Source organism: Megascapheus bottae, chromosome 22, assembly GCF_031878675.1.
Source record: "Megascapheus bottae isolate mThoBot1 chromosome 22, mThoBot2.hap1, whole genome shotgun sequence".
NCBI lineage: Eukaryota > Metazoa > Chordata > Mammalia > Rodentia > Geomyidae > Megascapheus > Megascapheus bottae.
The window spans coordinates 14,404,670-14,431,515 of NC_143530.1; the positions used below are offsets into that span (position 1 = coordinate 14,404,670).

Consider the following 26,846-nt stretch of genomic DNA (forward strand, 5'->3'; position numbering starts at 1 on the left):
GCACTCAGATGCCCCTTAATGGAGAGGCGTTAGGTGGAGACCACACAATTGGGCCATAAAATTGGAATGATTCACATTGCAGAGTATTTTTACACATTCAGGATCAAGTTTTAATTGAGAAGCCCAGGAATCCAGAAAGCAGAGAGCCAGGAGGGAGTCAGGCCTTCTCCTACTATTTTCCATCTGTGTTTACTGGCTGTGCTGTTCAAAGTGTAACCTAACAAAAGTTTTCTTCTCTGTGAAATGACAACCATTTTAACTACTTCACGTATTGTTTTTTCTTTTTTTTTTTTGTGGGTCATGGGCCTTGAACTCTACCTGCGCCCTGTCCCTGACCTCTTCAGCTCAGAGCTACAGCCCTCCCCCCAAGCCAAAGCCCCACTTCTGTTTTCTAGTGATTAATTAGGGATAAAGAGTCTCAGTCTCAGGGCCTGAACTTTTCTTGCTCAAGGCTATCACCTGAACTACTGCTTTTCGGTAATTAATTAGGGATAAGAACCTCACAGACTTTCCTGTCCTGGCCCTCAGGCATCAGATCTCAGCCTCTTGAATAGCTAGGGTTAAAGGTATGAGCCACCAGTGCTTTCTTCCTTTCTTTATTTGCTGGTACTAAAAGCCCTGTACTCTCTCACTCAGCAGGCAACCTCACTTCAGCCATGTCTGCAGCCCAAAAGTTTTCCTTAGTCAAAGAGCCTGTCATGGTGACATATGTCTATAATCCCTTCAATGGAAAAGTTAAAGCAAGAGGATCAAGAGCTGGAAGTCATCCTGGGCCACATAGCAAATATGAAGTTAGCCTCTGCTACACAAGGAGATCCTGTCTCAATAAGCAAATATTAGTGTAGGTTTGATGATGTAGTTCAATGTTAGGAACACTTGCCTACCATGTACAAGGGCCTGGGTTTGGGCCTCAGATCAGCTGAACAAACAAAAATGTCAGCTGGGCATAATGATACAATCCTATAATCCCAGCATTCAGGAAGTAGAGGCACAAGAGGATTATGAGTTCAAAGTCAGCCTGGGTTATACATAAGTATGAGTCCAGCCTGAGCTAGATAGTAAGACAGTGAGACTTTGTGTCAAATAATAGTCATAATTATTATAGTTATAATAATGAGACTCTATTAGAGGGATGAAAGTAAAGGAATGAAGTCAGAATTATGTAAATCGAAAGTCATCATGCTTTATAAGGCTGAAAAAAAAATAAGGCAGGAACAGGAGTAGGTGCTTGCAATCAAAGACAAGACTACAACAGCCCAGGTATGGTGGGGGCAATGTGTGCCAGTGGCAGCACTGCCAACAGAGAGCAATAATGAGTCTCAGGGAGATTTGGGTTGCAAAATCTGTAATAACCTGATAGTGTTCGCTGCCAAATTGTTTTTGTTTTGGGAAAAATGCTTAACCTGCTTGATCACCTGCGTGTGGTTTCATCCTTGTGGTTATTGACTATGACATCAGAAGTGACGTCATATGGTGACTACCACCTGTGTGTGGTGTTTCCCTTTAAAAGCTCAGCCCCACTGAAGGTTGGGGATGTTCTCTATCAGCCTGAGGGTGGAGAGTGGTAGTGCTGGTGACAGTTGCTGGGGGGTTTAGTCCCCGCCCCCAAATGGCTGGGATATTATAAAATCCACCAAATTTTGTACTGGATTTGAGCTGGCAGGTGAGGATCAGCTGACAACTTGTCTTGCTGAGATGACTCTGTCACTCAGAGTTAGGACCCCGTGAGGAGGGCCAGGTTTGAGCTGAAGTTTGCTGAACTCCTGGGTTTGCATTTAGGCCTGTGTTTTAAAGGTCTGGATTCAGAGCTTTTAGCATTAACAGCTTGTTACAGTGGCTTCCATTTGCTTATCCTTCTGGCTCTGGCCTATGAACTCTTAACTCCTCGATGTGTCTTTATTTCGGCTTGCTGTAATCAGTAACCTATTAGATCCGTGACCTGACCCCAAGAGCCCATTAAGTCAACTTCAGATGAAATTATCCTTATTGTTATTCTCATTATTCATTTGGCTCATTTTGTAAATATCATCAGCCAAACCTCCCAAGGGACCATCTCCCACCTGAACTGCTATGAAGACCAGTCTGCCTTGCCCAATATCTGCAACTGATTTTCTTTCCAATCTAGTTCAAACTTGTTAACTGCTTTCTTAGCAGTGACTCATCCTTGCATGCCTGCAGAGACTAATCCAAAGATCTCTACCTGGGCCTCCCAGGCCCAAAGGGATATCTAGAATTTAAGCAGAAAAGTCCATGAGGTTGTTATCTCCAGTTAACCACCAAAAACCTGGAAGAGGAGCTGTGGTTCAAATAGTAGAACCTCAACTTGAGGGGGAAAAAATAAGGGAAGTACCCAGGTCCTAAGTTTAAGCCCTACTACTAACACACACACAAAAACACATTACACATTTTTGCTAACTTCTGAAACTTGATATTTCCCTTGTGAATATGGACAAAACGAGGTAAGGTCAGCAGCATCTGCGACTTGCCACGGAGACTCCACAGCATTTTCCCCTGCAATATGGTGGTAGAAATCCCCAAATATTGATCTCTACCTGTTGCTAGATTTTGTTGTTGCTGGTGGTGGTTTTGAGAGGGGTGGCCTAGCCACTGTCCCTGAGCTCTTTTATTTTCCAAGACGTTAACGTTCTACCACTTTGAGCCGCAGTGCCACTCTGTCATAGGAAGACACACAGCCTTCCCTTCAGAGCTCCTGCAAAGCCCCTGGCTACACATAAGGTCCCCGAGTCCTGATGAGCCACTGCAAGGGCCTGGATCATAGGTCGGTAGACCACTGTGGTGGCGTGGGACTGAAGGTAGGGAAAGAGAAGGAAGAAAGGGAAGGGGTAAGGATGGAAGTTGGGAAGGCAGATTTTACCATACTCCCAAGATACTCACTCACAGGTGTGGAAAACTCAACTTTTATTATTACCTGCCTAGTGCAGGGGATTAAAATTGACTCAGGCTAGGTCCATATATTAGTGTAAAAATCTGTCTTTTCCCCCAAAAAATGTACAAACCCCAGATGATTATAGAAAAACCAATGTGGTAGCTACAATAGAGAGGTCCAACCCAAGGCTACAGCCCATTGTTCTCTCTTTTCCCCTAATCCGCAGCATTTGCTCCACAGAAACGCACAGGCTTAGAGAAGGCCTAGCTCTCGCACGTCAGGTGGGAAGTAGGCATGACTAAGGATCAGGACAGGGGCCCCTCACCACTCCCCCAGGTCCAGGGTCTGAGGGGGCATTGGAAGAGAAGGCCAACGTTGAGAACAATTCCAGGGGTAGGCCCAAGGGAACATCTTTCTTTCATTTTTGTCTTCCTCACCCCCTCACGTTCTCAGCCAGAGGAGTCCAGTGTGTGACGGGAAGAGAGAAGCTGGGGGCACAGCCACCTCCCCCCAAGAACCAGTGTTATCCGTGGGGCCTAGGTGCTCCAGTAAGCCATGTCCAGTGTCTGCCCTGCATTTGCCCCACCCAAAGGATGGCTGGCAGAAATCAGAGAGAGTCCCATCCACCGGGTCAGCTGGGTGGACAGCAGGGGCAGAGGAGGAGAGGGACAGGAAGAGGACCTGAGCTCCAGGTCCGGTGAAAGCTCCCTGGGTAGGCCCAGTCCACCAACAGTCGTGCTGCCTCTCAGGGGATGGGCAGTCAGAAAGTGGCGGGGTGCGGGGGAGTGGGCTCTACAGGCTTCTCTTGTTTGTGTGTCATGGCTTCCCAAGGGTGGGCCAGCAGGATGGCAGGATTCACACTGTGTTGAGCGCATCTTCTGCCAGGAACCGATGTAACTGGGAAAACGGCGGCCGCTGTCCCGGTTCCCGGCTCCAGCACTGAAGCATCAGCTCATACAGGCCCTGAGGGCAGGCAGGTGGCCGGGACAGGTACACCTGCAGCAGGGCACAGAGGGAGCCACAGGTGTTCTTTAGGCTCTGCACGCCATGCTCTGCCCCTCTCACTCCCACCCCCATCTCCCCGCTGCCTCTGCTCTCACCTGTCGGCCCTGGTCCCGGAAGAACTCCCCAGCGTTCTCAATGACTTGTTCATCGGTGAGCTGCCCAAAGGGCTGGGCCCTGCAGAGCATCAGCACCTCCCACAGGGTCACCCCAAAGGCCCACACATCACTTGAGGTGGTGAACTTGCCCTGGCACACAAAGATGGCAGAAGAGAACCTCAGGTAACACAGCTGTAGGGAAGCCTCATACCCACCCAGCCTGACCCCCTGCCTCCCCCCCAATCCCTGGTTCCCCGCTCTCCTTAACTGGCCTGCCTTTCCCTGCAAGCCTGTCCCTCCTCCCTTTCCTCATGCTCTGGTCCTCTCCTCCTCCCCCTCATCCTTCCTTTCCATTTTCTGGTCCTGATTCTGTCTTCCCCCAGCCGTATCTCCAGTCTCCTCTCTCTTTTTCCCCAGCTGACACCTTGTCCTCATTCTTGGCTCCTGGGCCATGTCCCCATCACAAGATCACTGTCTGTCTTGGGTCTCTTGTGCCAGAGGAACCCTCATTTTTTACAGATGAGGAGACAGCAGCCAAAAGAGGCAAGTGACTAGCAGAGCCATGGCACTAAGTGTCCACAGGTGTCACCTCCTCCGCCCTGCCCCGCCCGCCCGCCTGTCCTGGGGTCACTCACCATGAGAATGCACTCCCACGCCATCCACCGGATGGGCAGCACCGCCCGGCCCTGAACACGGTAATAATCCCCGGCATAGAGGTTCCGGCTCATGCCAAAGTCGGCAATTTTGATAGTGAAATTTTCCCCAACCAAGCAGTTCCGGGTGGCAAGGTCTCGATGGACAAAGTTGAGTGTGGCCAGATAGCGCATGCCCGAGGCAATCTGGGCTGCCACATGCAAAAGCACTGGGTAGCTGGTGAGGGAGTCAAGGATAGAGGATCACTGGGGTTCAGCCCCGGAGAACTCCAGACTCCACACATTCCTGCCCAGGAAAGGAAGCAAAGCCCCTCCCCCAGCCCACTCAACCCCCTTCTGGGCCATCTAACCATAAGGCACTGGCGTTAGGCTCAGGTGGGGAGGGGAGAGGAGGAGGATTCACAGCAGTGTTCGAGTCCCTCCATCCCCTCCACACAGCCATCTCAGTCTTTGTGGCCAAGTTCTAGAAGGTGCCTAGCCCAGACTCCATGTGGGATCTCTACCTTCCTCCTGGCCTTGTGCTCCCCCTTTTCCCCAGACTGGAGGAAGAGGAGAGAAGAGAAAACATCCCTACACAAGTGGGTACCTGAGGGTGGGTCCCTGGGCGGCCTCCGCATCCCCTGGGGCCTCCTCAGCTGTCTTGCCCTCCAGCTGGTGGGCGCTGAGGAACTGGTTCAGGTCTCCATTCTCCATGTAATCAGTGATCATGCAGAGAGGGTCATCCTGCACGCACACCCCCAGGAGCCGGATGATGTTGGGGTCCTTCAGCCTTGACATGATCTTCACCTCCTTTAAGAAATCGTTCCTGGAGAAGCAGGGAGAGGGTGGGGGAAGCGCCAAGGGAGCAGCTATGCCTTTCCTCCTGCTCACACAGCCCAGGCACCCCTACCCCCAACACACACCCTCTGAGGGGCACTGTCACGGTTCCCTCTGCCTTGATGCCCACACCCCATGCCCTCCCTCCCTCCCAGATGTCCACCCGGATCCTCACCTGGCATTCTTGGTGGCATCTGGCCGTAAGATCTTGACAGCTACCAGCAAGGGTTGTCCCTTGCGCACATGGATGGGAAAATCAAGACTGACCAGATCTTGAGGATTCTCGACCTCACAGAGGTGCACCTGGAGGACGAAGTCACAGGGTTCACTCAGACCACGGGGTCCGGGAGAGTCACATGGCCCGATGGCCAGGAGGCCAGGGGACATGCAGGCGTGGTGGCAGTCACCGTTGGGTCCGATGGGATTGGTGGTTTGACACCTTTCTTACCTCCCCAAATTGGCCCTCGCCAAGCTTCTCCTTGAAGCGGAGCCTCGATCGAGGGAAATCCACTCTAGGGGGCCCATCCCCAACCGCCCCTGGGGGCAGTGCAGGCACAGCATAGGTGTTGCCCCCAGTGACGCCCTGCAGGGTGACAATGTCAGCCTCTGCATAATGGGGGACACTGTTCTGGGGAGGTGGGGGCAGAAGCGGGGCACCTGGCTTCTCAGGCTCCATGTAGTCCCCATTGCAGGCTGGAGAGGTGAGAGGGAAAAAAGACAGGACAAGGCATCAAGTACGGCACCTGACAGCCACAACTCCTGTGCTCCAGCCTCCCCGAGGCCCTGTGTCTCCAAGTCAGAGGAGACATCAGATCCACCCTGTGCTCCAGCCACTAGCTTTGAACCACATGTGAGTTAACTACTCCAGAGAAAGTTTTCAAGCAGAGCCAATAGTTAAACAAAAGCTGTCATCAATTCTTACTGTCAGCAACTGTTACTGTCTGAGGATCTCCCAACACAGACCAAGAAACCACAAAGAAGTCTGGGTTGGCAGAGGAATTCCTCTACCCACCACTGGAAGGATGGTCCTCACCAGCCAGCCTCCTTCACTTCTCAACCCCTACCCCTCTCACCACCAGCTCCCTCCACTCCCTTTGTCTGTTCTCTGGCTGAAAGAGGCACCCCCGGCCCCTCGCTGCCATGGTTCCCCAAAGTTCCCAACCCAACACACCAAGCTCAAAGACAAAGACAAGAGCACACAGAGAAAGGAGAGGGTCACAGTTCTCCACAGCCCCACAATAAGGTATCCAAACGCAGGAGGGAATCAGAACGGTTCCCTCTTGGCCCTGGGGAAGAGGCCACAATGAGAAGGCAACACAGAGGGGAGGAGGAGCAGACAGGAGGGGCAGGGCTTGAGCCTTCACCTCTGGGACTGCAGAGAGAGGACACATGGGGGGAGAGGGCAAGCGCCCAGGGCAAGGCCCTCCTTGCAGCTCTAAAGAGAGGGGAGAATAAAAGGGGGGTTACGAGATAGTCTCGGATACCACATCCCCAGAGAGCTGCAGAGGCAGATAGGAGAGGAGGAGGGCACAGCGCTGAGACCAATAGCCTTCTGCTTCTTGGTTCAAAGAGGGGAGGGGCATCAAAAGGAACAAGAAGCAGCAGAGCTGAGCTACAGGGATGAGAGCTGCCAGCTGAAGAGCTCAGGAGAGCAGAGAGCCCATAGTGGGGAAGGAGGGTGTGCAAAGTGTGAGGGCTTTTCCCTGCCCCAGTAGAGGTATGGAGAGCCTGGTGGAGCCAGGGGCAGAGGGGCTTACCCTGGGTGTTGGTGGGTTTGGCCCAGGCGGGTGTGGGGGGGCCCGGGCCTCGAGGGGGACGGGCGTAAGTGGCCAGAAGGAGGCGGTAGGCCGGATTGGAGAGCAGCAACGCTGTCGGGAGAAGGAGGGGGGAGACACGGGGAAGGGATGAGACTCAAGGCTGGACAGACAGGGAGACCTGGAATAGAGCAACACTAGGACTTACTGGGATGAATATACCAGACAGAACAGAATAAAACAAGGACCTGGAGAGTGATGCTAGCTGAATGGACAGTGGATGGATGCATGCACGCAAAGGTAGATGGATGAATGGTAGATGGACAAGTAGATGATGATGGATGATACACAGGTGATTGAGTGGATGGATGATGGAGGGACAACTGGATATATGAATATAAATAGATGGATAAGTGGTTGTATGCATGGATGGATACAGATAAATGGGTGAATATGCATGGGTGGTGTATAAATATAGATGAATGGATGGGTAGATGAATTGATAGGAGGGATAAATATGAGTGTAGGAAAAAATAAGAGAGGCTAGGCACATACTAGAGAAGACACAACAGAGAAGATGGGAAAACTTGTATGTGACACAGACAGGATGAGACCTCTGGGAGTTACAGACAATAGGTAAGGAATTTTGAGAAAGATTGTATGAGGAGGAAGTATAGAAATAGGACAATGAATTGGGATGATCTAGCCAGGAAAGGAAGAGAAGAGGAAAGGAGGAGAGGAAAGAAGAATCAAGGCAGTCCTTACCAGAGCCATTGGGAACACAGGGAGCAGAGTGGGGTGGATTCCCACGAGGCCGGGGCTCCTGGTAAGGTGGTGGCTCTCGAGGACCTGGGCGGTTGTTGATGAGGATGGTGTCTCCAGGAACAGAGAGGTGAACTGTCAACTCTTCTTCCAATACCCGGCGTTCGGCCTTGACGTTGGAAATAGGCCATGTTAAGCTTCCTGCTGTTTTATAAGTACAGCTCCTGAGTTGTCTCCTTTAGTTCCTACCACAGACCTCTGGTTGGAGCTCCTGCAGGCTCCATTTTACTTTGAGGCATAGAAATAGAAGTGGCTCATAACGGTAAATCCTAGCTACTCAGGAGGCTGAGATCTGAGGATTGTGGGTCAAAGCTAGCCCAGGCAGTAAAAGTCTGTGAGACTCTTATCTCCATTAACATGCAAGAAGACAAAAGTGGAACTGTGGCTCAAGCAGCAGAGCACTAGCCTTAAAGTTCAGCACCTAGGCCCTAGTTCAAGCCCCCAAACCAAAGAAGAAGAAGAGGAAGAGGAAAAGGAAGAGGAAGACGAAGAGGAAGAAGAGGAGGAGGAGGAGGAGGAGGAGGAGGAGGAGGAGGAGGAGGAGGAGGAAGAATAATCCGCCCAAGAGCATTTTAAATAACTTCCCTGATGGGATTCCAACCTTCCAACCTAAATCTGACCAGCTTCTAACTGTCACCCCTAATCCACTAAATTACTGGTAAACAAGGGCTTAGGGAGTTCACAAATCCTCTTCCATTTGCCCTTTTCACTCTTACTTTCCATCCTGCCCAAACAGGATGATTGGAGTTGGCCAGAGAAGAACCCAAGGGCAGTGAAGGAGGTCAGGCAGTGAGGATAGGGACTTTATTCTCCCACCTCCTCCATGAGGAATGGCCAGCAGTTTGCTGGCTCTACTAGAGTTCCTTGTCCTTCTCAAGGTTCCGCTCCAGACTCCTTCCACCATCCCCTCAGGGCCAGGAGTGGGGATGTGAGTCCCAAACTTCCTGTTGACATCCTTTTTTTTTTGTCGGTTGTGGGGCTTGAACTCTGGGCCTGGGCGCTGTCCCTGAGCTCTTCAGCTCAAGGCTAGTGCTCTACCACTTAGGATCACAGTGCCACTCCTGGTTTTCTGGTGGTTAACTGGAGATAAGAGTCTCATGGACTTTCCTGCGTGGGCTGGCTTTGAACTGCAATCCTCAGATCTCAGCCTCCTGAGTAGCTAGGATTGCAGGCGTGAGCCACCAGCACCCACCGTGTTCACATTCTTGACAGTGGTCTCTATGTTAGATCCTGCATCCAAGCCTGCCACACCCTGGCGTATGCAGGGCTGTGGGCCCTACCAGCGGCCCCCTCTCGACACCCCCTCCTGACACCCCGCCCACCTTGCTAAGGAGCCTGCGCCAGTGCAGGCGCCACAGCATGAGGGCGATGATGAGAAGCAACAGCAGGATAATGGCCACCAGGCAGCCGATGAGGATGGCAGTCGGGCTCCCCTCCGCCTTGGCCACAGGCTGCTGGCCCCTTGGCTCCAGCTCTGGCAGAAGAGAAGGGTCAGCACCACAGCGGGATTCCAATTCCCCCACCAGGGGAGGCCAAGGAGGACAGTGGGGGAGACTGCTCACCGATGCTGCTGAAGTTGGTGGGAGGGGGGCCAGGCGGCCACCAGGGAGCGGGCGGGAAGGTGCCCCCCAGAACCGGAGAGGAGTCATTCACCACATCTGGGGAGAAGGAAGAGAAGAGAGGAGGGAGTCAGAGGAAGAGACTTGAGGGAGATCTAGAGAGTGGAGGAGGAGGAGCGACGCTCAATATTGGCAAGCACTGACCAGTCAGGCACCAACCAGTCAGAACAAGTGGTGGGAAGTCCCTGGCTGTGGGCAAGTGGAGGGCTCCAGAATGGAGCCCAGGGTGGGGCTGCGGCCTAGCAGAAGGCTTAGAGAAGTGCTCACTTCACTAATATAGGAGCCTTCCACTGTTAACAAGCAGTACTGTCCTCTGGGTCGGCGTCAGACATGAATAAAGACAGAACAAGCCGGGCACTGGTGGCTCATGACTATAATCCCAGCCAGTCAGGTGGCTGAGATCTGAGGACTGTACTTCTAAGCCAGCTTGGGCAGGAAAGTCTGTGAGACTCTCATCTCCAATTCACCACCAGAAAACCAGGACTGACACTGGGGCTCCAAGTGGTAGAGTGCTAGCCTTGAGTAAAAAGAGCTCAGGGACAGCGCCCAGGCCCTGAGTTCAAGACCCAGGACTGACCAAAAGGAAAAAAAAAAAAAGACAGGGAACAAGGAGAAAAAGGGCTCTGATTATTCTGCTCCTGGCTGAGAAGTCTCATATCCTAGGTACGAAGGATACCACAAATAATATTCTGGGACAGTTCAGGGACACTGCTTAAACCATCGGTGACCCTGATGGCTGACTCCAGGGACTTACCAGAGATGAAGGAGATTTCACTGAAGAGCAGCCAAGGCCCAGCAAAGAGGAAGCGGCATTGCAGGAAGCGACCCACACGGCTACCCAGGGGTACTGAGATGGCCCGGGCTCGGGGGTCCCCCAGGCTGCCCCCCAGGGCATGACGTATGGGCTCTCCCTCCCAGGCCATGGCAGGGCTTCGCTTGAATCGACATTCCACCCCACCAGGCAGGCGAGCTCCCAGTGTGTGCATATTGTTACAGTGGACCTGGAGGAATAAGAGGACGATACAGAGGGTCAAGGCTAGGAGAGCCCCAGAGAACTGGCAGCCCTTCTCCCTGGCACCGGAGCATCCCTGAGGGCTGTGCTCACTCACCTGCATGGCCTGGAAGACCCTCAGTTGGTCAAACTCAAACTCCATCTCCACATAGCCACTGGGGAAACTGTGGTTGCTCCATCCCACATAGTCATATCCTGGCCAGACTCGCAGCTCCTGGCTCTGTCTAAAGTCATCCAGCCCCACCACGCCATCTGCTAGCTGGCCCAGTCCACCATACTGCAGCCTGAAGAGCAGGGGACCAAAGAAGGCGAAGTGGAGGTTGGGAGAGAACATAACTATCCAGACGCTCCGGACATTTCCCTCCTATAACCTGGCTGGCCTAGTTCCTGTCCACTTGTTCCATCCTCCACTCATCCCAATCCCGTTAGTTCTCTCTTCTTTCTTCTCTCTACACCACCCCAGGCACTCTGCAGGTCACACGCTGCCCATCTTTAAGGCACACTATTTAATCTACGATGTCTGTATGTATAGCAACCATTTCCAACAAACCTCAGCCAAGGGATGCCTCTTTCTAATCCACTCAAAGCGTCCTGTGGGCCTAGTGGGCCTGTGGATTACTGTCACTTTATTCTTGATTGTGCCCCTTCAGGCTCCTTCTCCTCATCCCTCACCCCAGTTCTTCCATCTCACTGCCAAGACTACTTCCCTAGCCGCTGCCCTCCAACTTCTGGCACACACTCTGGGCCTCCCTCCCTCCCAGCCCATCCCAGGCTCCATGTCTTCCCCAGCTTCTTTTATCTCTCACCCGCCAACGGTGTATCCATCGTAGGTGGAGTCATTGAGGTACACAGCCTCAGATAAATACATAGTCTGCCCCACAGGGGCTGTGTAAGACAGGAGTCCATCTGTCAGAGCAGGAAGAGAGGAGTTAGAGATAGGAGATTTCACCTCCTACCCCTGCATTGGGCCTGGGTAGATTTCAGCCCCATTCTTGTATTTCTTCACTGGCCCATAGGCACGGAAGAAGAAATGACATCGACCAGTCTCTTCCTCAGGGGTGGGTACTAGATGAAACTCTACAAATTCCCCAACCCCTAGACCCAAAATGGACTCTTAAGGGATTTCTCTACTCACCCCTCCAGAGGCAGCCATAGAGCTCCACCCGGAGACAGACGCTCATGACCCGGTCGGCCCGGGGGTAGAAGCGAACCATTCGGGCCACCATGGGGGGACCGAGGTCCTTCAGCACCACTCCCCCTGGGTCCTCATTACCTGAGATCACCTGAGGGCCGAGAAGCGGGACATATGGGTGGGAAGGGCTCCAGGCCGTAACTAAGTGCTCAACTTCAAACTGGTCCACAGTCAGGAATTTATGAAGTAAGAGTCTGTAACAACAGCTTCTGATATCCCTTAAGAGCACTCGGTCTGTCCTCAACTCCAGTCTCAGCTCCCCTTCTCTCCTTGCCTGCCTCTATCCATATACCTCAAGCCACACTCCTGCCATTATGGCTGGACCCAGCCCAATTCCTCAGAGCCCTGCATCCCACCTCCTGTTCTACCCCATTCCCTCTGTCCATTCAGCAGAAGTTGGCTGACTGCCCACCCCGGTGCCAGGCACATTCTCAGCATCGGTCCCTCCCCTCACAGGCCTGAGACTCCAGTAGGAGAAACAGCTGTGAGGAACAAGAGGCAGAGTTGTGGGGGGTGATGAGGTAGAGGGTCAGAAAAGCCTCTGTAGGGGGTGACATCTCGGGCAAGAACTGAATTGGAGCCAGGGAGTGCCTGTGGGTTCCTAGAAGGGGAGCTCACTAATCATACAGAACAACATTCGAGAATGTTCTGATGGTTTGTTCCAGGCACAGCAAGAAAAGCAGTATGGACAAAGGACAGCCAGGCCAGGCTAAGTGTTTTTACTCAGCCAAGAAGCTCTAGCTTTGCTCTGGTAGAGTAGAATGCCAATGGAGAACTAGAAGCTAGATGAGTTACCTCTGACTGGCTCCCTCCCTTTTGTTTCTCCTCTCCCTTCCCCTCCTGGGGCTTGAACTCTGAGCCTGGGTGCTATCCCTGAATTTTTTTACCCTCCCCTCAAGGTTAGCACTAGAACCATAGAGCCACTTCCAGCTTTTCCTGGGTAGTTTATTGGAGGTGAATCTCACAAACTTTCCTGCCCAGGCTGACTTCGAACCACAATCCTCAGATCTCAGCCTCCTGAGTAGCTAGGATTATAGTCTTGAGCCACCAGCTTTGACTGGCAATTTCTAAGGACCACTGTACATAGCGCCAAGGAGATGTAACATCAGGCATAAAGGTTTGGAGACTATTCCATTTATCTAAGCTGAGAGGGGATGGACACTTGGCCTAAAGTAGTAGAATGGAGAGAAGTGAGATTCAGGAAATGCCATGGAGAATGACAGGCACTGCTGATGATTTGGAAGAGGAGGAAAGAGAAAGGAAAAAACCAGTCAAGATGTCACCTTAGCTCAGGAGTTGAGCTACTAGGCAATGGGAGTATATCACATCCTGAACTGAGCATGCTGGGAAGCAGGAAGTTTGAGAACTAAGGTCTGCTTTGGAAGTCAGTGGTGAATATGAGATACCCATCAAACACCAAGGTCCAGGATGGTGATCGGGTTTGTGATACTGGGTGGCATTGGGAAGGGTAGTTCTACACTAGATCTGGAGCTGCTATAACTGGAGAGTCAACCGGAGAATAAGTGCTGCTTAAAATATGGCTAGCTGGAAATGTGGCTTAGTAGTAGAGTGCTTACCTACCATACATGAAGTTTTGGGTTTGATTCCTCAGTACCACATACACAGAAAAAACTGGAAGTGGCACTGTGGCTCAAGTAGGAGAGTACTAGCCTTGAGTAAAAAGAGCTCAGGGACAGCTCCCACGCCCTGAGTTCAAGACCCAGGACGGGCACACACAAACAAAATATAGTATAACTAGGAGGTGCCACTAAACAGTCTCACCTCCTGACCCCAGCGGTCCTTCCAGTCCATCCAGCGGTAGCCATCTCGGGAGTAACGCAGCCGGTAGCTGCGGGAGAACTCCTTGCCCAGGCCTCCAGCATGGCGGCCCTGGGTGCCCACCAGAGCCACCAGGTGCAATCGCCGTAGATTCACCTGCAGGTACTCCTCCTCCTTGGGAAACACGGGCCCTGCAGGGCACCATGCCCCATCTCCGTCACTGCTCTCCAGCCTGGTAGGAAGAAGGAGATCATGGGGACATTTGGTCCCAGACCAGCCTCTGCGTGTGCAGTTAAGACCTTCCCCCCACCGGACTGCTGTATTTCATTGGCAGGGGCATTCTCAGAAGCCTCTGGGCTTGGGCAGAGGGGCTGGAATGGCAGGTAGAGACTTCAGGGCACCCTCCAGGGTTGTCACAGTATGCCAGGTACCTGCTGTGTCGGGCGGCAGTGGAGTCTGACCAGGAGCTGGAGACAGAGATGTCACTGTCAGGAATGGTCCGGTCCTGCATGCCCAGGGCATAGCGGCACTTGGCTGGATGAACACAGGCATGATGGGTCAATGTCTCCAACTCTTTGACACCCCGCCCCTCAAGCGCTATCCCTTAGGGATAGAAGAGTCAGTGTCCTCACCAGGGTCAAAATGTCCCTTCATGTCAGCATCTCCAGTTGCCACCAAGAGCAGCAGCAGCAGTAGAAAGGAGAGGGCCCCTGGCCCCATAGCTCCTGGTCCCTCAGGCCTACGGAGGTAGGCGTAACATCTCTGCAGGGGACAAATGGGTATGAGGATAAATTAATGGGTGACTGAGTCACAGTGACAGCCATAGATAGGATGACTACTTTGGAGATACCAACAGTAAAATGACAAAAATGGTCATTGTTTCATATCATCAGCTCTATTTTTAGACTTTTTCATGTGCCAGACACAAGGCTAAACCCTTAAAGAGAATTCATAATTTTATCTTCCCAGCCACATTATAGGGTAGCTTCTGTTACTTGTCAACATTGAATATGTGAAGAAACTGAACTAGAGATCCATTTAAAAACAGTAAAAGATCCATTCTTCTACTCCATAAAGGATGACAAAATACCCCCATAAACAATGGCTTCAAAGAAAGAACATGCAAGCAAAAGTAGGCAATACATATAAAAGGGAAAAAGGATAATAGCTATAATAATAAACTAAGTATGTTCACAAATTGAAACAAGAAAACATACACATAAACAATCTAACAGAGAAATAGTCAATGTAAATAGTCATTTCATGGAAAAGCAAAGCCCAACTGCCCAACAAACCCTTTTTTCCTGTGCTTTAATTGGAGATAAGAGTCTCATAGACTTTCCTGCTCAGGCTAGCTTTGAACAGCAATCCTCAGATCTGAGCCTCCTGAGTAGTTAAGATGACAGACATGAGCCCTTTTCTCCAATTAACCAACAAAAAAAGCAGGAAGCAGAGTTGTGGCTAAAGTAGTAGAGCCTAACCTTGAGCAAAAAAGTTCAGGAGCAGGGCCCAGGCCTTCAGTTCAAGCTCCAGAACTCGCACACAAAAAAATGCAATTTTTTTTTAAGGTTATGACTTCTATGAGTGGGAGAGTCAGATGAAAAGGGAGCTACAATCTCTTTTTGGCAGCAGTATAGTTTTCTTTGTTTGGAAAGCAATCCCATAGAATAATAATTCTTTTTAAAAGAATGTTCATAGACTTCTATGCAGCTATGAAAAGTAACAAAATAACTGTCTCTAACTTGGTGTGATATCCTGATGCCTCTGTTGCATATGAAAAGACACAGAAGGATGTAATATATATATATATATATATATATATATATATATATATGTATATTCCTGAGCCAGGAACATGGCATGAAATTCTGGTTTGATTCCTTGGTACCACATACACAGATAAAGCCAGAAGTGGTGCTATGGTTCAAGTGGTAGAGCACTAGTCTTGAGAAAGCCCAAGGACAGTGCTCAGGCCCTGAGTTCAAGCCCCAGGACCGGCAAGGAGAAAAAAAAGTATTCTATCTGAAAGTAAAGAATGAAAAAGCCCATTTGTCATTTATTTATAAACACGTGTAGAGTATTTGCAATAAAACAGGAGTTAACATGGAGAAAGACAAACAACAAAAGGAAAAAACAGGCTAACTGTACTGCTTTCATAAAATATGCAATACTAATGCAATTACGTAAAATGTCATCTATAAATAAAAACAAAATCATTTTAGTTTTTTTCTGACTGGGACTCAGACTTGCTATCTAATGCTTGCTTTTGCTCATTGGCTGGTATTCTATCACCTAATCCACGCCTCTAACCTCATTTTTAGTTTTTAAAACAGAAAGGGGTCTTGAGTATCAGCTAAGCCTGGCTGATTGGCCATCCCACTTCCAAGCCTGGAAATTCAGAGGTGTGTGGGCTCCATTCAGCCCCTTCTAGGCCAGCTACCCGCTAAGCCCCATAGGCTTAGTTCCTAAACCAGCAGCCTTGACGAATGCAAGAACCCGCAGGGCCCATCCGGACCTGCTGGACTGAAATCTATATTTTAACACCATCCAGGTGACCTGTGTCCACTAAGGTTGAAAATCCCTACACTGTTCCTTCTGACATCCCAGAAACCCACCCCATCCCAAGCGGGCCCAACTGTGATCTCCTTACAAACCCGGGGTCTAGCTGTCCCCACTCCCCTGCTACAACAAAAGCCCTCCTACCCCAGGCCAGCTCCTGAGCTCTCAAGGCTCTGAAGTCCTGAGGAACCCACACCTGCAGTCAGGTCCGAAGCATCCCTCAGCCAGCTCTCCTTGCTGGGCCTCTGACCTCCTAGCCTCCCTGTTCCTACTTTCTTGAAGTTAGTGGCCTCTGACAAGAGCTCAGGCTGAGGAAAAGACTGAGTTGCCTTGGAGATGAGGGCGGGTCTCACAGAGAAGCCAGGTCACCCCGGGAGGTAAGGAGGAGTGGTGGGGGGAGACTCCCCCATCCCTTTGTCCTCCTCCAGCTGCTCCCACAATGCTCGAGGGCAGGAATGTCAGAGGCAGCTGAGACCCCCTAGTCATGAAGCAGCAGCTGAAGGAGATGACGGAGTTGTGGGGAGCACTAGCTAGACCCATGACTCGTCCCTGGAGGGTTCCAGTGCCACAGTCCTAGGAGATTGGCTAGGAATTCCTGGGTGCTGCTCTCCACCACCCCCACCTCTCTGGGAACAGCAGGGCCCTTGTTCCCCTGAGTAACCTTCATGCCTATCCCAGATGAGTCACCAGAGCCAGAAAGAGAGGAGCCCGGGGCAGAGATACAAAGACAGGCAGGCCTAGGACAAGAGCAGCGGGAGACAGGAGAAACACAAAGCCAGAGGTAAACAGAACTGGCTCAAAACGCAGGGCGCAGGGCCAAGCAGGGAAACGCGGAAGACTATAGCAAAGTCTGGGCAATCCAGCAATCTGTTCTCTAACATCGCCCAGTCACCCCATCTCTCTCCACCAAGTCTTAAGCCAGATACAGGGAGGACAGGCTAAGAAGATTCACCTCCAATCACACCTAGCTTGGCCCCTTTATAACCAATTATAAACCAAGGACCAGAACATCTTGCCCGAGGCCCTTTACTCTCCTCTCCCAACTCTCACCTACCACCCAAACATCTACACTCAGTTCTGCACAGGTGCCTGCACACACACACACACACACACACACACACACACACACACACTCATAAAAGCATATGTGCACACAAACTGTCAACACTAGGGCTAAACACAGTTCTGAGTGTCTCAGACAACACCTCCCAGCCTTTCATACAGACATGGTAAACGCCAAGGCTCAAAGACAGACACAACACATCTACTCCATCCACAACTTGGCATTCTGTTAAATCCAATCTCTGGGGAATGGCCCCATTCAGACACCTGTGAACATAAAATGGCAGCTACCACATGCTCCTGTGGCCACCCAGGCCCTGAAACACAGGATCCTCAAAGAACTAGACCTCTTCCCAAACACACATGGGTACCCAAGCCAGAGGCAGAGCCAGGGGGCTGGCACACATGGAAAGTGGGGTGGAAGAGCAGCGTTAAGGAAAGCCATAGGTAATTTCACGCTACCTTTCAGGATTTCTATAAGGGATTCCAGTGTATGGACGTATCTCAATTTGCACCTTCTGTTTTTGTTTTGAGAGGAGGTCTGACTCTGATGCCCAGGGTAGCTCAGAACTCCTGGGCTCAACCCATCCTCCTGTCTTAACTTCCCAAGTAGCTGGGACGACAGACAGGCCTGCCCCTCGGTGCTCAGCTTGATTTGTATCTGTCTCAAGAATTTCCCACCTTTCCGAGTGGGGGAAGGGGAGAGAACAAAACCATTTCTCCATTTTCCCCATACATTCTTTCTCGGGTCTCTGCAGTGCCATCAGTTCTGGACAGACCTACCTCCTCAGCCACAGAGACTCCGGCACCTGCCAGACGTCGGCTGGGGGTGGAGGTGCTGGGTTACCCAGCCAGCGGGGACCCCGAAAGTGAAGGCTTGGGGCGTATGGGGTGGGACTGTGACAATGGCGCTCCCTGGACGGGGAGTGACCTCATCGCACAGCCGAGCCAACCCCGCACCCGGCGTGGAAGGCCCCCGGCCCAGGTGGTGCGTCCGGCCCAGCGGGGCCGGGGCCTGGCTGCGGGTCCGGCCACGGGGGCGGGGGGTGGGGGGGAGCCGAGGCTTGGCAGTGGATGCCCTTCTCCAGGGGGCGGGGGACGTGACTCAGTGGGCCACGCACCTGTCCCCCGCCCCGGGTCCAGGGCGGCCCCGACCCCACGGCGGGAACACTTCCCCGGATTTCAGTCTGGAAGCCGGGGGCACCGGGGTGGCCGGGGCCCGGGGGTGGCGTGCAGGGCCCGATCCCCCCGCCCGCGCTCACCCCGCGGGCCCCCTGCCCGGCCGGGCTCCCTTCCTACCTCTCATCGCTCTCCCCGGTAGACCCTCCCAGGCGTCCGACCCCGCCGTGGGGCCTCCGCGGCGGCGGCGGCGGAGGGGCGCGGGGCGGGGCGGGGAGCCAGGAGCCGGCAGCGGGAGGCGCCGGCGGGGCTCGGGTGTCGGGAGGCGGCACCCGCGAGCAGCTGTCGGGGGCCTGTTCCGGGGAGAGGAGCCAGGACAGGGGCGGCTCGGGCCCAGGCGCCGCCTCCCCGCGCGGGGTCCCCCTCCTCCCCGCGCCCGCGCTCCCCTCCCCTCCGCCCCGCCGCCGCCGCGCGCTCGGGGCGCCGCCTCCCCGCCCCCTCCCGGCGCCCCCCGACTCCCACGCCCGCCCCGGCGCCTGCTACCCCGCATCGCCCCGCGCGCCCAGCCTCCTCCAGGTAACCCGCGCGCGCCCCCTCCGCGGCGCCCCCTGCGCGGCGCCCCCGCCCATCCCCCTGCTGTCCCCTGGGGGAGATGACGCCCCCACACCCACATGCAGGCCCCCACTTGGCGCACTTCCCTATCCCCCCTGTTCTGGGCTCGGTTCCTGGAGCAGCCCCGGGGCGCCGAGGACGAGGACGGAGCGGGTTTCCACAGGCCCGGCGCCCGGCGAAGCGCCGGAGCCCGGGTGGGGGCAGGGAGCTGGGATCACCTGTCCACCCGAGCACGGCGCAGGGAGCTGGGATCACCTGTCCACCCGAGCACGGCGCAGGGAGCTGGGATCACCTGTCCACCCGGGCCGCGTCTCCCGCCACCGCGCTCCATCCGGAGATCGCCCCCCCCCCTCCCAGAGCCTGGCCAGGAGCCATTCCCTCCTAGTCCCGGTCTGTCTGTCATTCCCGCCTTCCAGTTCCTCTCCCCAGACCGCTCGGGACTCTGGGTCACACTCCCAGGCCCTCTTCCCCTGGGGGTCCCCTGCTACAGGCTCGTGGTCCTTGGGCCCTAGTGGGCAAGGGGGAGAAGCGGAGGCTCTGATCACTGGCCAGGAGAGGCTAGACATGGCGCCAGGACAGGTGAGTGGAGGAGCAGAGGAAGAAGATCGAAGCACACTGAGAATCAGATTGAGGCAGAGCGGCGAGGAGACTTGGGTAAAGAAATGAGAGAGGGGCTGAGCAGGGGCCCGTGCGGGTGCCCACCATCCGCCCTGAAGCACCACCTGTCAGCCCTTCTCTCCACACCCCCACACACCTGCCAACCCCTGGACCATGTTAGATCACCAAGAAGTCTCTCTGGGCCATGGCACAGATTGCCACCCCATGGCCCCACAGCTGACTTAAACCCTGGCACAACCCTAAGTGTAGTTCCAAGTCGTTTCAAGAAAGAAAGGCAAAGCCCAAGCCAGACAACACAAAAGCACTACCAGGAAGAGGCTGGCCAGGGAGAGGCCAAAGCACACAATGAGCTCAAGTTCACAAACCCAAGGACACTGTAGCAGGGAGGAACCTGCACACACACACACACACACACACACACACACACACTCCCTGGTCACTGGCAGAACCGGCCTCTGGCCCTCCCCTCAAGCCCCCAGGGATTCCCCCTAAGCACCTACCCCACCGCAGACAGCAGCCAGTGCTGGGAAATCTGAGCCTGGGAGAGGCTGGGCCCAGCCTAGAGCCAGGCTGGGGGTGGAGCCAAGGCTTCCCAGTCACCTCACCTGGGCCCTTCTTCCCTGTGCACTGAGGAGGATCCCCCCTCCTCACACCCCAGAGGGACATTCCACACCCTAAGCTCATGCTGACTAGGGCCAAAGGATTTGCTGGCAGAAGTAGAGGAAGCCTAAGAGTCACTCCTAAAACCTTTGCCTGCTCTTCTGCTACCAGGAGAAATTCCTAGTCAGTTGATGCCCACTTCACCCCAGCCCAGGCCTGAACAAATAAGAGGGATGCAGCACTGGGGCCCAGCGGAGTCAAGTGACAACAGAAAGGGGACTGGAGACAGCTGGAATGTGGAGACTGGAACCGACATTTCCAGGGGCCCTAGAGGGAAATCCCAGCCATCCAGGATTCCACAGCCTATCCCAGCCAGGCAAGGGTGCTGTCCTCTCCTCATGTCCCCCACTACTCCCAGCCATAGAAGTACCACGTTCTCTGAGGGGGACCTCCAAATCCTGCTCTCCCCTTCAACTAAATGGCTTCCTGCTGTCCAGAAAGGAGAAGAGGGGGAACAGCTAAAAATATAAAAATAAAAATGTGGACGAGAGTAGTGAACAGCTCTAGGCCTGCAGAGACCTCGCCACTGTAGGGAGGCCAACCAGAACCAGTGAGAGGAAGGATGGGCCAGACGCCCCCCAGCCCCTCATCAGTCAGCTACAGTCCCCTTCCCAAAGATGCAGCTGCCTCTGGGGGGAAACAGGTTGGGTCAGCAGCTGGGGAAAGTGGGAAGCGGCTGGTGGGGGGCAGGGTGAGGGGGTGGGAAAGGCCCTGGGAATGAGTCATCCTTCAATGCCACTGAGGACAAATGGGAAACTGAGGCCCCAGGTGGAAGAAGGAGGAAGTGATGTTGCTGTAGGAGAAATATGAGGTAGCTTAGCCATGTGTGGCCTGCGGGGTGGGGGGGGGGGCAGAAAAGAACGACAGAGGATTCGGAAGAAGGGAAGAGTGCTGGTAGCCATGTGATGGAACTCAGAGACAGGAGAGAGCTGGGGTAGTGGTTGGTGTAACTGGGGATCAGAGAGGAGAAAAGGATGTCTAAGACAGAGAAAATATAGCAAAATATAGGAAGACCGTGAGACCCAGGGCATAACTGAGGGACACAGAAGAAAGAGTGCGGAGACCAAAAGAAGCCAAAAACCCCTCAGTGAGGAGACTTCCGGAGGTGAGCAGACAGGCAGACAGAGGGAATGAGAATAAAGGACAGAGAAAAGAAGAGTGCAATGAACCTTAGAGAAAACGAATGGGGAGACTGAGGCTCAGCATTTGCAAAAAGGGGGACATAGGGAGGTGGAGTCTAAGAGGCCCTGAAAGGAAGAGTAACTGCAGAACAAAGGAGGGAAAGTGGGGAGAAAAGGCCTAGAAATGGAACCCAACCTGTCTGAGAGCTGAGGGACACAGAGGCCCCTGTCCTACCTTTAGGCCATCCTCATCACTCAGGTTATTTTTCACACACAGCACCCAACTCTGTTCCCCATCATCCCAACTGGTCCTTTCCCACAAAGAGAAGGGGGGACTCCAGTGCCCCTCCTGGCCTCCCAGTTCTGTTCTGACCCCCTTCATCTCACCTCCAGCTAGAGCTTCTCCTAGGTCCCAGTCTCGGGAGTGTTGGGCCTTTGGGGTTCTAGGTCTGAGGCTGCTGAAGCTGTCAGGCTTTGTCCAAGCACCCCAGGCCCAAGAGCAGCTGCCCGGGCCAGCTGCGGCCGGCTTCAACGTGACCATGGCAACCCAGCCCGCTCCCCTTGCTGGAGCCTCTCAGCCCCCGCAGAGAGGGAGGGGACAGCCTGGCCTGAGAGAAAAGGAGGGGAGGCTAAGAACTGTGAAACTGAACCAAAGGAGACCCCCCAGACAAAGAGACCCCTAGACAAAGAGACCCTGGACAAAGGAAGATGGAGGCCAGAGTGAGCAGAAAGCAGCACTGTCTAGCTGTGACCAAGGGCTTAGAGAGGGGAGAAAATGGGGGGGGGGAGGACTAAAGGAAGAAGAGAGAACTGAGCAGAGTGGTCCTTTGGAGACCTCCTTCTGGGTCCCTGCAATGTACTTCCTTCTCCCAGAATTTTGATTTTGCACCCTGGGAAGAAGCCAAATTTGTTTCCTTACTAGCTGCCCCCAAAGAATTACATGATGAATTCTCCCTTTCGCTCCCCAGCCCTCCTCCCCCATTGCACCAGTGGCCCCAGGAAGAACTAAAACCAAAAAACACCCCTGCTTTTCAGGAACCACCCCAGTTTCAAACTGAAAAGTCTGACCTAACTAGCCTCCAATTCTTGGTCTGGAAACAGCCATCCCCAAAACTGAAGGAAGATGACTGGCTGGACTCGGAGGGGGTCGAGACAGGAGGGAGTGGGGATGCCTCTTACCAGCACCAAAAGGTGAGGAAAACCAGGCTTTGCCCTCTGTGAGGAGGGAGGAAAATTGTGACTACCATTTGGCTTGCTTTGGCTGAGTCCTCCACCATCTAAGTCCCTTACTAGTAGGGTGGAGGAGACCAAGAAGTTGGTTTGGGTGGTAAATTCCCCTAACATCAGGCAGGGCTTGGATTAGAGTACAAAGAGCTGCTAGGAGCCTGGGCCATCTCACCCTCTGTGCACTTACAGTCCAGAGGGAGAGCAGCACACACGCATGTCTGTAATCACATCAAAGCAGGATTAATGGGAGAGTCAAGCTTGACCCAGGGGATAATAAGCTGGTTAAGATTTGCAAAGCAGGCCAGGTGCCTGTGGCTCATGCCTGTAATCCTAGCTACTCAGGAGGCTGAGATCTGAGGATCATGGTTCAAAGCTAGCCAGGGAAGGAAAATTCTTGGAGACTCTTTTTGTCTAGTTAACTACCAGAAAACTGGAAGTGGTGCTATGGCTCAAAGTAGTAGAGCGCTAGCCTTGAGCAAAAGAGCTCAGGGGCTGTGTCTAAGTCCTGAGTTCAAGCCCTATGACTGCAAAAAAAAAAGGCGGGGGGGAGGGTATTTGCAAAGCAGTGTCTGGCTGAGGCACCTAAGAGGGGGGGGGCTGGGAAGTGCCCTCATGTGTATGTGAAAATATAGCTCTGGTGCCAAGCAGGCTCCGTCCTCAGTGAGTAAACCCAAAAAGACAGACTTGGATTCTCTTAATAGTTTGGCCTATTCTGAGGGTGAAGAGAAAGAGGCTTTGAGCGACATGATTAGACTTGTTGTTGTTATTATTATTATTATTATTATTATTATTGTATTTGTTTCTGGCAGTAGAACATGGGATGCAGAGTTCAGAGCCATGACAGAGGGGAAAGGACTAAGCCCAGCTTTATCATGTCCATCTCCCTATCTTTCACCCCAACCCGCCAACCAGGAATGCCAGGAGGAAATGGCGAAATCCTGGGAAAGTGATGCACACGCTAAGCAGGTTCCCCAAGTCTTTGTTATCTTGTGGTTTTCTCCTCAGGGCCCTCAGAAGTGGGTGAGTCAGGGCTCTTTATAAAAACAAAATCAGAAGGGAAGAACCATGCAGGAGGTGACACGGATCAAGATATAGTGCACCTCATAATTTGTTATATTGAACGGAAATCCTTTTGTACAACTGCTTAGAGATTTTTTTCATTAAAAAATTAAAACCAAAACAACAGATGAGTTAAGAGAAAAAACAAACAAACAAATAGGCTAATAGACTAATAGAGGTTAGAACTTGACCTGGATCTGTGGCAAGTTTCTGGCTCCTGCCCAGGACTTGTAAATTGTCTGTGGGGCTCTTTCAAAGAGAGATCCAGAACAGGCTTCCTTGGTGGCTCTCTTATACACACCCCTAAGCTGCTAGAGTCCTCCCTACCCCCGATTTACATTTGATGGGTTTTTATCTCACAGTCCCTGCAATGAACAGAATGACAGCTAGGAGGCACACATTGAGCAGGTGATTCCCGACCGAGCGCTGCAGTTATTAAGAAGGGACGGAGAGAAAGGCTGAACTGCAACTGTGGCCAGCCAGGGGCTACTCACATATCACAGATAATGTCGTTTATAGACAGAATCGGAAGCTTTACTTTCCTTCTACCGCCCTTGGCTAAAGAGGCTGTAGCCCTCCCAGAAGCCCATTAGGATAGGAGCCTAGCTTGTGTAGGCTCTGCACACAGGCTTTCCACCCATTTGGCTCTCACAGAAGTGCTGTGAGGGGATGTCTTGAAGCATTTCCACTCTATCAGGCCAGAAACTGAGGTTACAGAAGGTGAGTACATTCAGAGTAATTGCATAGTGCTGGAGGCTTTTTTTGTCTCCAAAGCCAAGCCAGACTGAGAGTCTTAGCTACCAATACTTTGCCTAGGGAGCCGGAGGGAAACCTTTATCTCTTCCTTCATAGTCTTTGAGGACCCTAAGAAACTATCAGGGGTGTATGTGTGTGTTCCAGAGCTTGAACTCATGGCCTATGCACTGTTATTTTCTTTTATTTTTTGCTCAAGGATACTGCTGTACCACTAAAGCCACAGCTCTACTTCCAGCTTATTGGTGGTTCATTGGAGATAAGAGCTGTAGAGACTTTCTTTGAACCAAGATTCTCACATCTCAGCCTCCTAAATACGAGTATAGATGTAAGCCACCAGCGCCTGGCTCAAGATACTATGTTTAACTGTTCTAATTCCATATCTCAAGAACATAAGCATCCAACTCATCTTTGTTTGTATGCAAAGAATAGACATAGATAGCTAAAATTGTCAAGTGACTATAATTCTAGCTACTCAGGAGGTTACTGTGACTCAAGTGGTAAAGCTCCATCCTTGGGCAAAATACTAAGGGATAGTGCTCAGGCCTCAAGTTCAAGCCCCAGGACTGTAACACATGAGCGCATGCACATGCATGTGCACACACATACACACAAAGCAAATGATTTATTCAAAGCCATCACGTAAAGTCAAGGTCAATGCAAAGAAAGAATTTCACAAATTAAGGTTTCTGGACATCTGCAAATCGATTTAGAAGGATTCAATCCCATGTTTTCATTTTCTTTGTTAATTATAACAAAGAAACTAATCCTGAGCCTGAATGTGAGTGCCTGATTCATGCCAGTGTTTGTCCATTTATAGCTTGCATTGTCTTGATTGGATCTGTACAAAGAAAGCCACAAGACAAGTACTAACGTATTTCTTAGTAATCTGAATAGATGTGAGAAAGGAAGAATTGAGTCATCCCTGGACACAGTGAAATATTGTGCCAGGTTCAAAAGAACCCCATTCCCTGAAATGCAGTGCATGCTGGGATTGCCAACAGCAACTTCATTTCAGAAAAACAACACCATTCATCATATTAAATTAATGGCAGTTTTTAAAACTGCTTTCCTACTTTTGTTTTTATTGATTGCTACTTTGTTTTCATCTTACTAAAACATAAGAAATAAGAAATTCATTGCTATATTTGTACAGCTGACTCTAACCCTATTTATTTATTTACTCACTTATTTATTTATTGTATCAGTCTTGGTCTTGAATGTAGAACCTGTCCCAGAGCTTTTTTTGCTCTCGAGCCACAGGTCCACTTCCAGCTTGTTGGTGGTTGATTGGAGAGTCTCATGGATTTTCCTGATGGGCTGGCTTAGAATTGCAATCCTTCCTGAGTAGCTAGGATTACAGGTATGAGCCACAGGTGCCGGCTTCTGACTCTATTTTAAATTATAAAGATAACAAGTTAAGGCCATGTACAATATTTTCTTCCCCCAAGTGTCCAGTTCTTACAGTAGAGCAAAGCAAATGTGAGACTCCTTCAGGAGTCTCGAAGGAAAATCTGCAGTGATGGAATCCTTGGTGAAGGTCAAAAGTCTCCCAGCCAAGAGCAAGAGCAAGGAAATTAGAAGCTGAGGGTCCTGGGCTGCTGAGAGTGTAGATAGGGTGGAGCAATTTGTAAGCCAGAAGATCTTGGGCAGGCAGGCACCTGGGGAAAAAGCTAGTGAAACATTAAAGGATGGAATCAATGATTGAGCTGGGGATTCACATCTCTAATCCTATTTACTCAGAAGGCTGAGATCTGAGGGTTTTGGCTAGCCCCGGCAGGCCAGCCTGAGAGACTCTTATCTCCAATTAACCAGCAAAAAGCTTGAACTGGAGGTGTGGCTCAAGTGACAGAGCCCTAGCCATGATCAAAAAAGCCAATCAAGAGTGTAACATCCTGGATGAATGGGTAATTGTCCAGAAACAGGGACGTGCTAAATCCACCAGCACAACGATATGGAAGCAACCCAGATGCCCCACAGTAATGACTGGATCAACAAGCTGTGGTATTTATACACAACGGAATTCTATGCTGCCATCAGAAAGAACGACATTGCCCCATTTGTAAGGAACTGGAAAGACTTACAAAAAAATCATACTAAGTGAAGTGAGCCAGACTCAAAGGAACATAGGTTCAGTGGTTCCCCTCATTTGTCATAATTAGTAGAAACCTTGGGCTCTCCTAGCAGAGGTTTATAATAGGGCAAAACCTAGATACATAAAACCATTTAGGATGAGGCTAAATGAAAGGACCTCCAGGATATAGAAACAAGAGCCGGATAAGGTGTGACTGTTGTTCTTAATGTACTATGTTATTTCTCATATTACCTTGTTATCTGATATATTGTTGTTGGTTTTTTTTTTGCCAGTCCTGGGCTTAAGCTCAGGGCCTGAGCACTGTCCTCGGATTTTTCTCAAGGCTAG

The 26,846-nt window shown here is 51.9% G+C and overlaps 1 protein-coding gene across 3 annotated transcripts; it reads right to left on the minus strand.

Annotated features, from left to right (window-relative positions):
• Nucleotides 1–2,902: 2,902 nt before the first annotated feature.
• Nucleotides 2,903–19,225, minus strand: Ddr1 (discoidin domain receptor tyrosine kinase 1). 3 transcript variants are annotated; one of them, XM_090356099.1, is made up of 18 exons: nucleotides 19,205–19,225; nucleotides 14,267–14,396; nucleotides 14,066–14,168; nucleotides 13,638–13,866; nucleotides 11,799–11,946; nucleotides 11,470–11,569; nucleotides 10,761–10,947; nucleotides 10,406–10,652; nucleotides 9,595–9,690; nucleotides 9,355–9,506; nucleotides 7,976–8,141; nucleotides 7,214–7,324; nucleotides 5,905–6,149; nucleotides 5,632–5,759; nucleotides 5,227–5,445; nucleotides 4,623–4,857; nucleotides 3,988–4,137; nucleotides 2,903–3,883 (listed from the first exon to the last, which is right to left on the minus strand). In XM_090356099.1, the coding sequence occupies exons 2-18, from the start codon at nucleotides 14,352–14,354 to the stop codon at nucleotides 3,743–3,745; spliced, it is 2,745 nt and encodes a 914-aa protein (XP_090212225.1). In that variant the 5' UTR covers nucleotides 14,355–14,396; nucleotides 19,205–19,225; the 3' UTR covers nucleotides 2,903–3,742. The 3 variants fall into 3 exon arrangements, with proteins under 3 accessions (XP_090212225.1, XP_090212223.1, XP_090212226.1); XM_090356097.1 differs by lacking the exon at nucleotides 19,205–19,225 and adding an exon at nucleotides 18,555–18,719; XM_090356100.1 differs by lacking the exons at nucleotides 7,214–7,324; nucleotides 19,205–19,225 and adding an exon at nucleotides 18,555–18,719.
• Between the last annotated feature and the right edge of the window lie 7,621 nt (nucleotides 19,226–26,846).

Excerpts from the sequence above, each read along its gene's own strand:
- Ddr1 (XM_090356099.1), bottom strand. The coding sequence starts at position 14,354 with ATGGGGCCAGGGGCCCTCTCCTTTCTACTGCTGCTGCTGCTCTTGGTG. Across the intron at positions 9,507-9,594 it reads CACCAACTTCAGCAGCATCG|AGCTGGAGCCAAGGGGCCAG; the intron begins GTGAGCAGTCTC and ends CTCTTCTGCCAG. Across the intron at positions 5,760-5,904 it reads GCGAGGGCCAATTTGGGGAG|GTGCACCTCTGTGAGGTCGA; the intron begins GTAAGAAAGGTG and ends TTCGTCCTCCAG.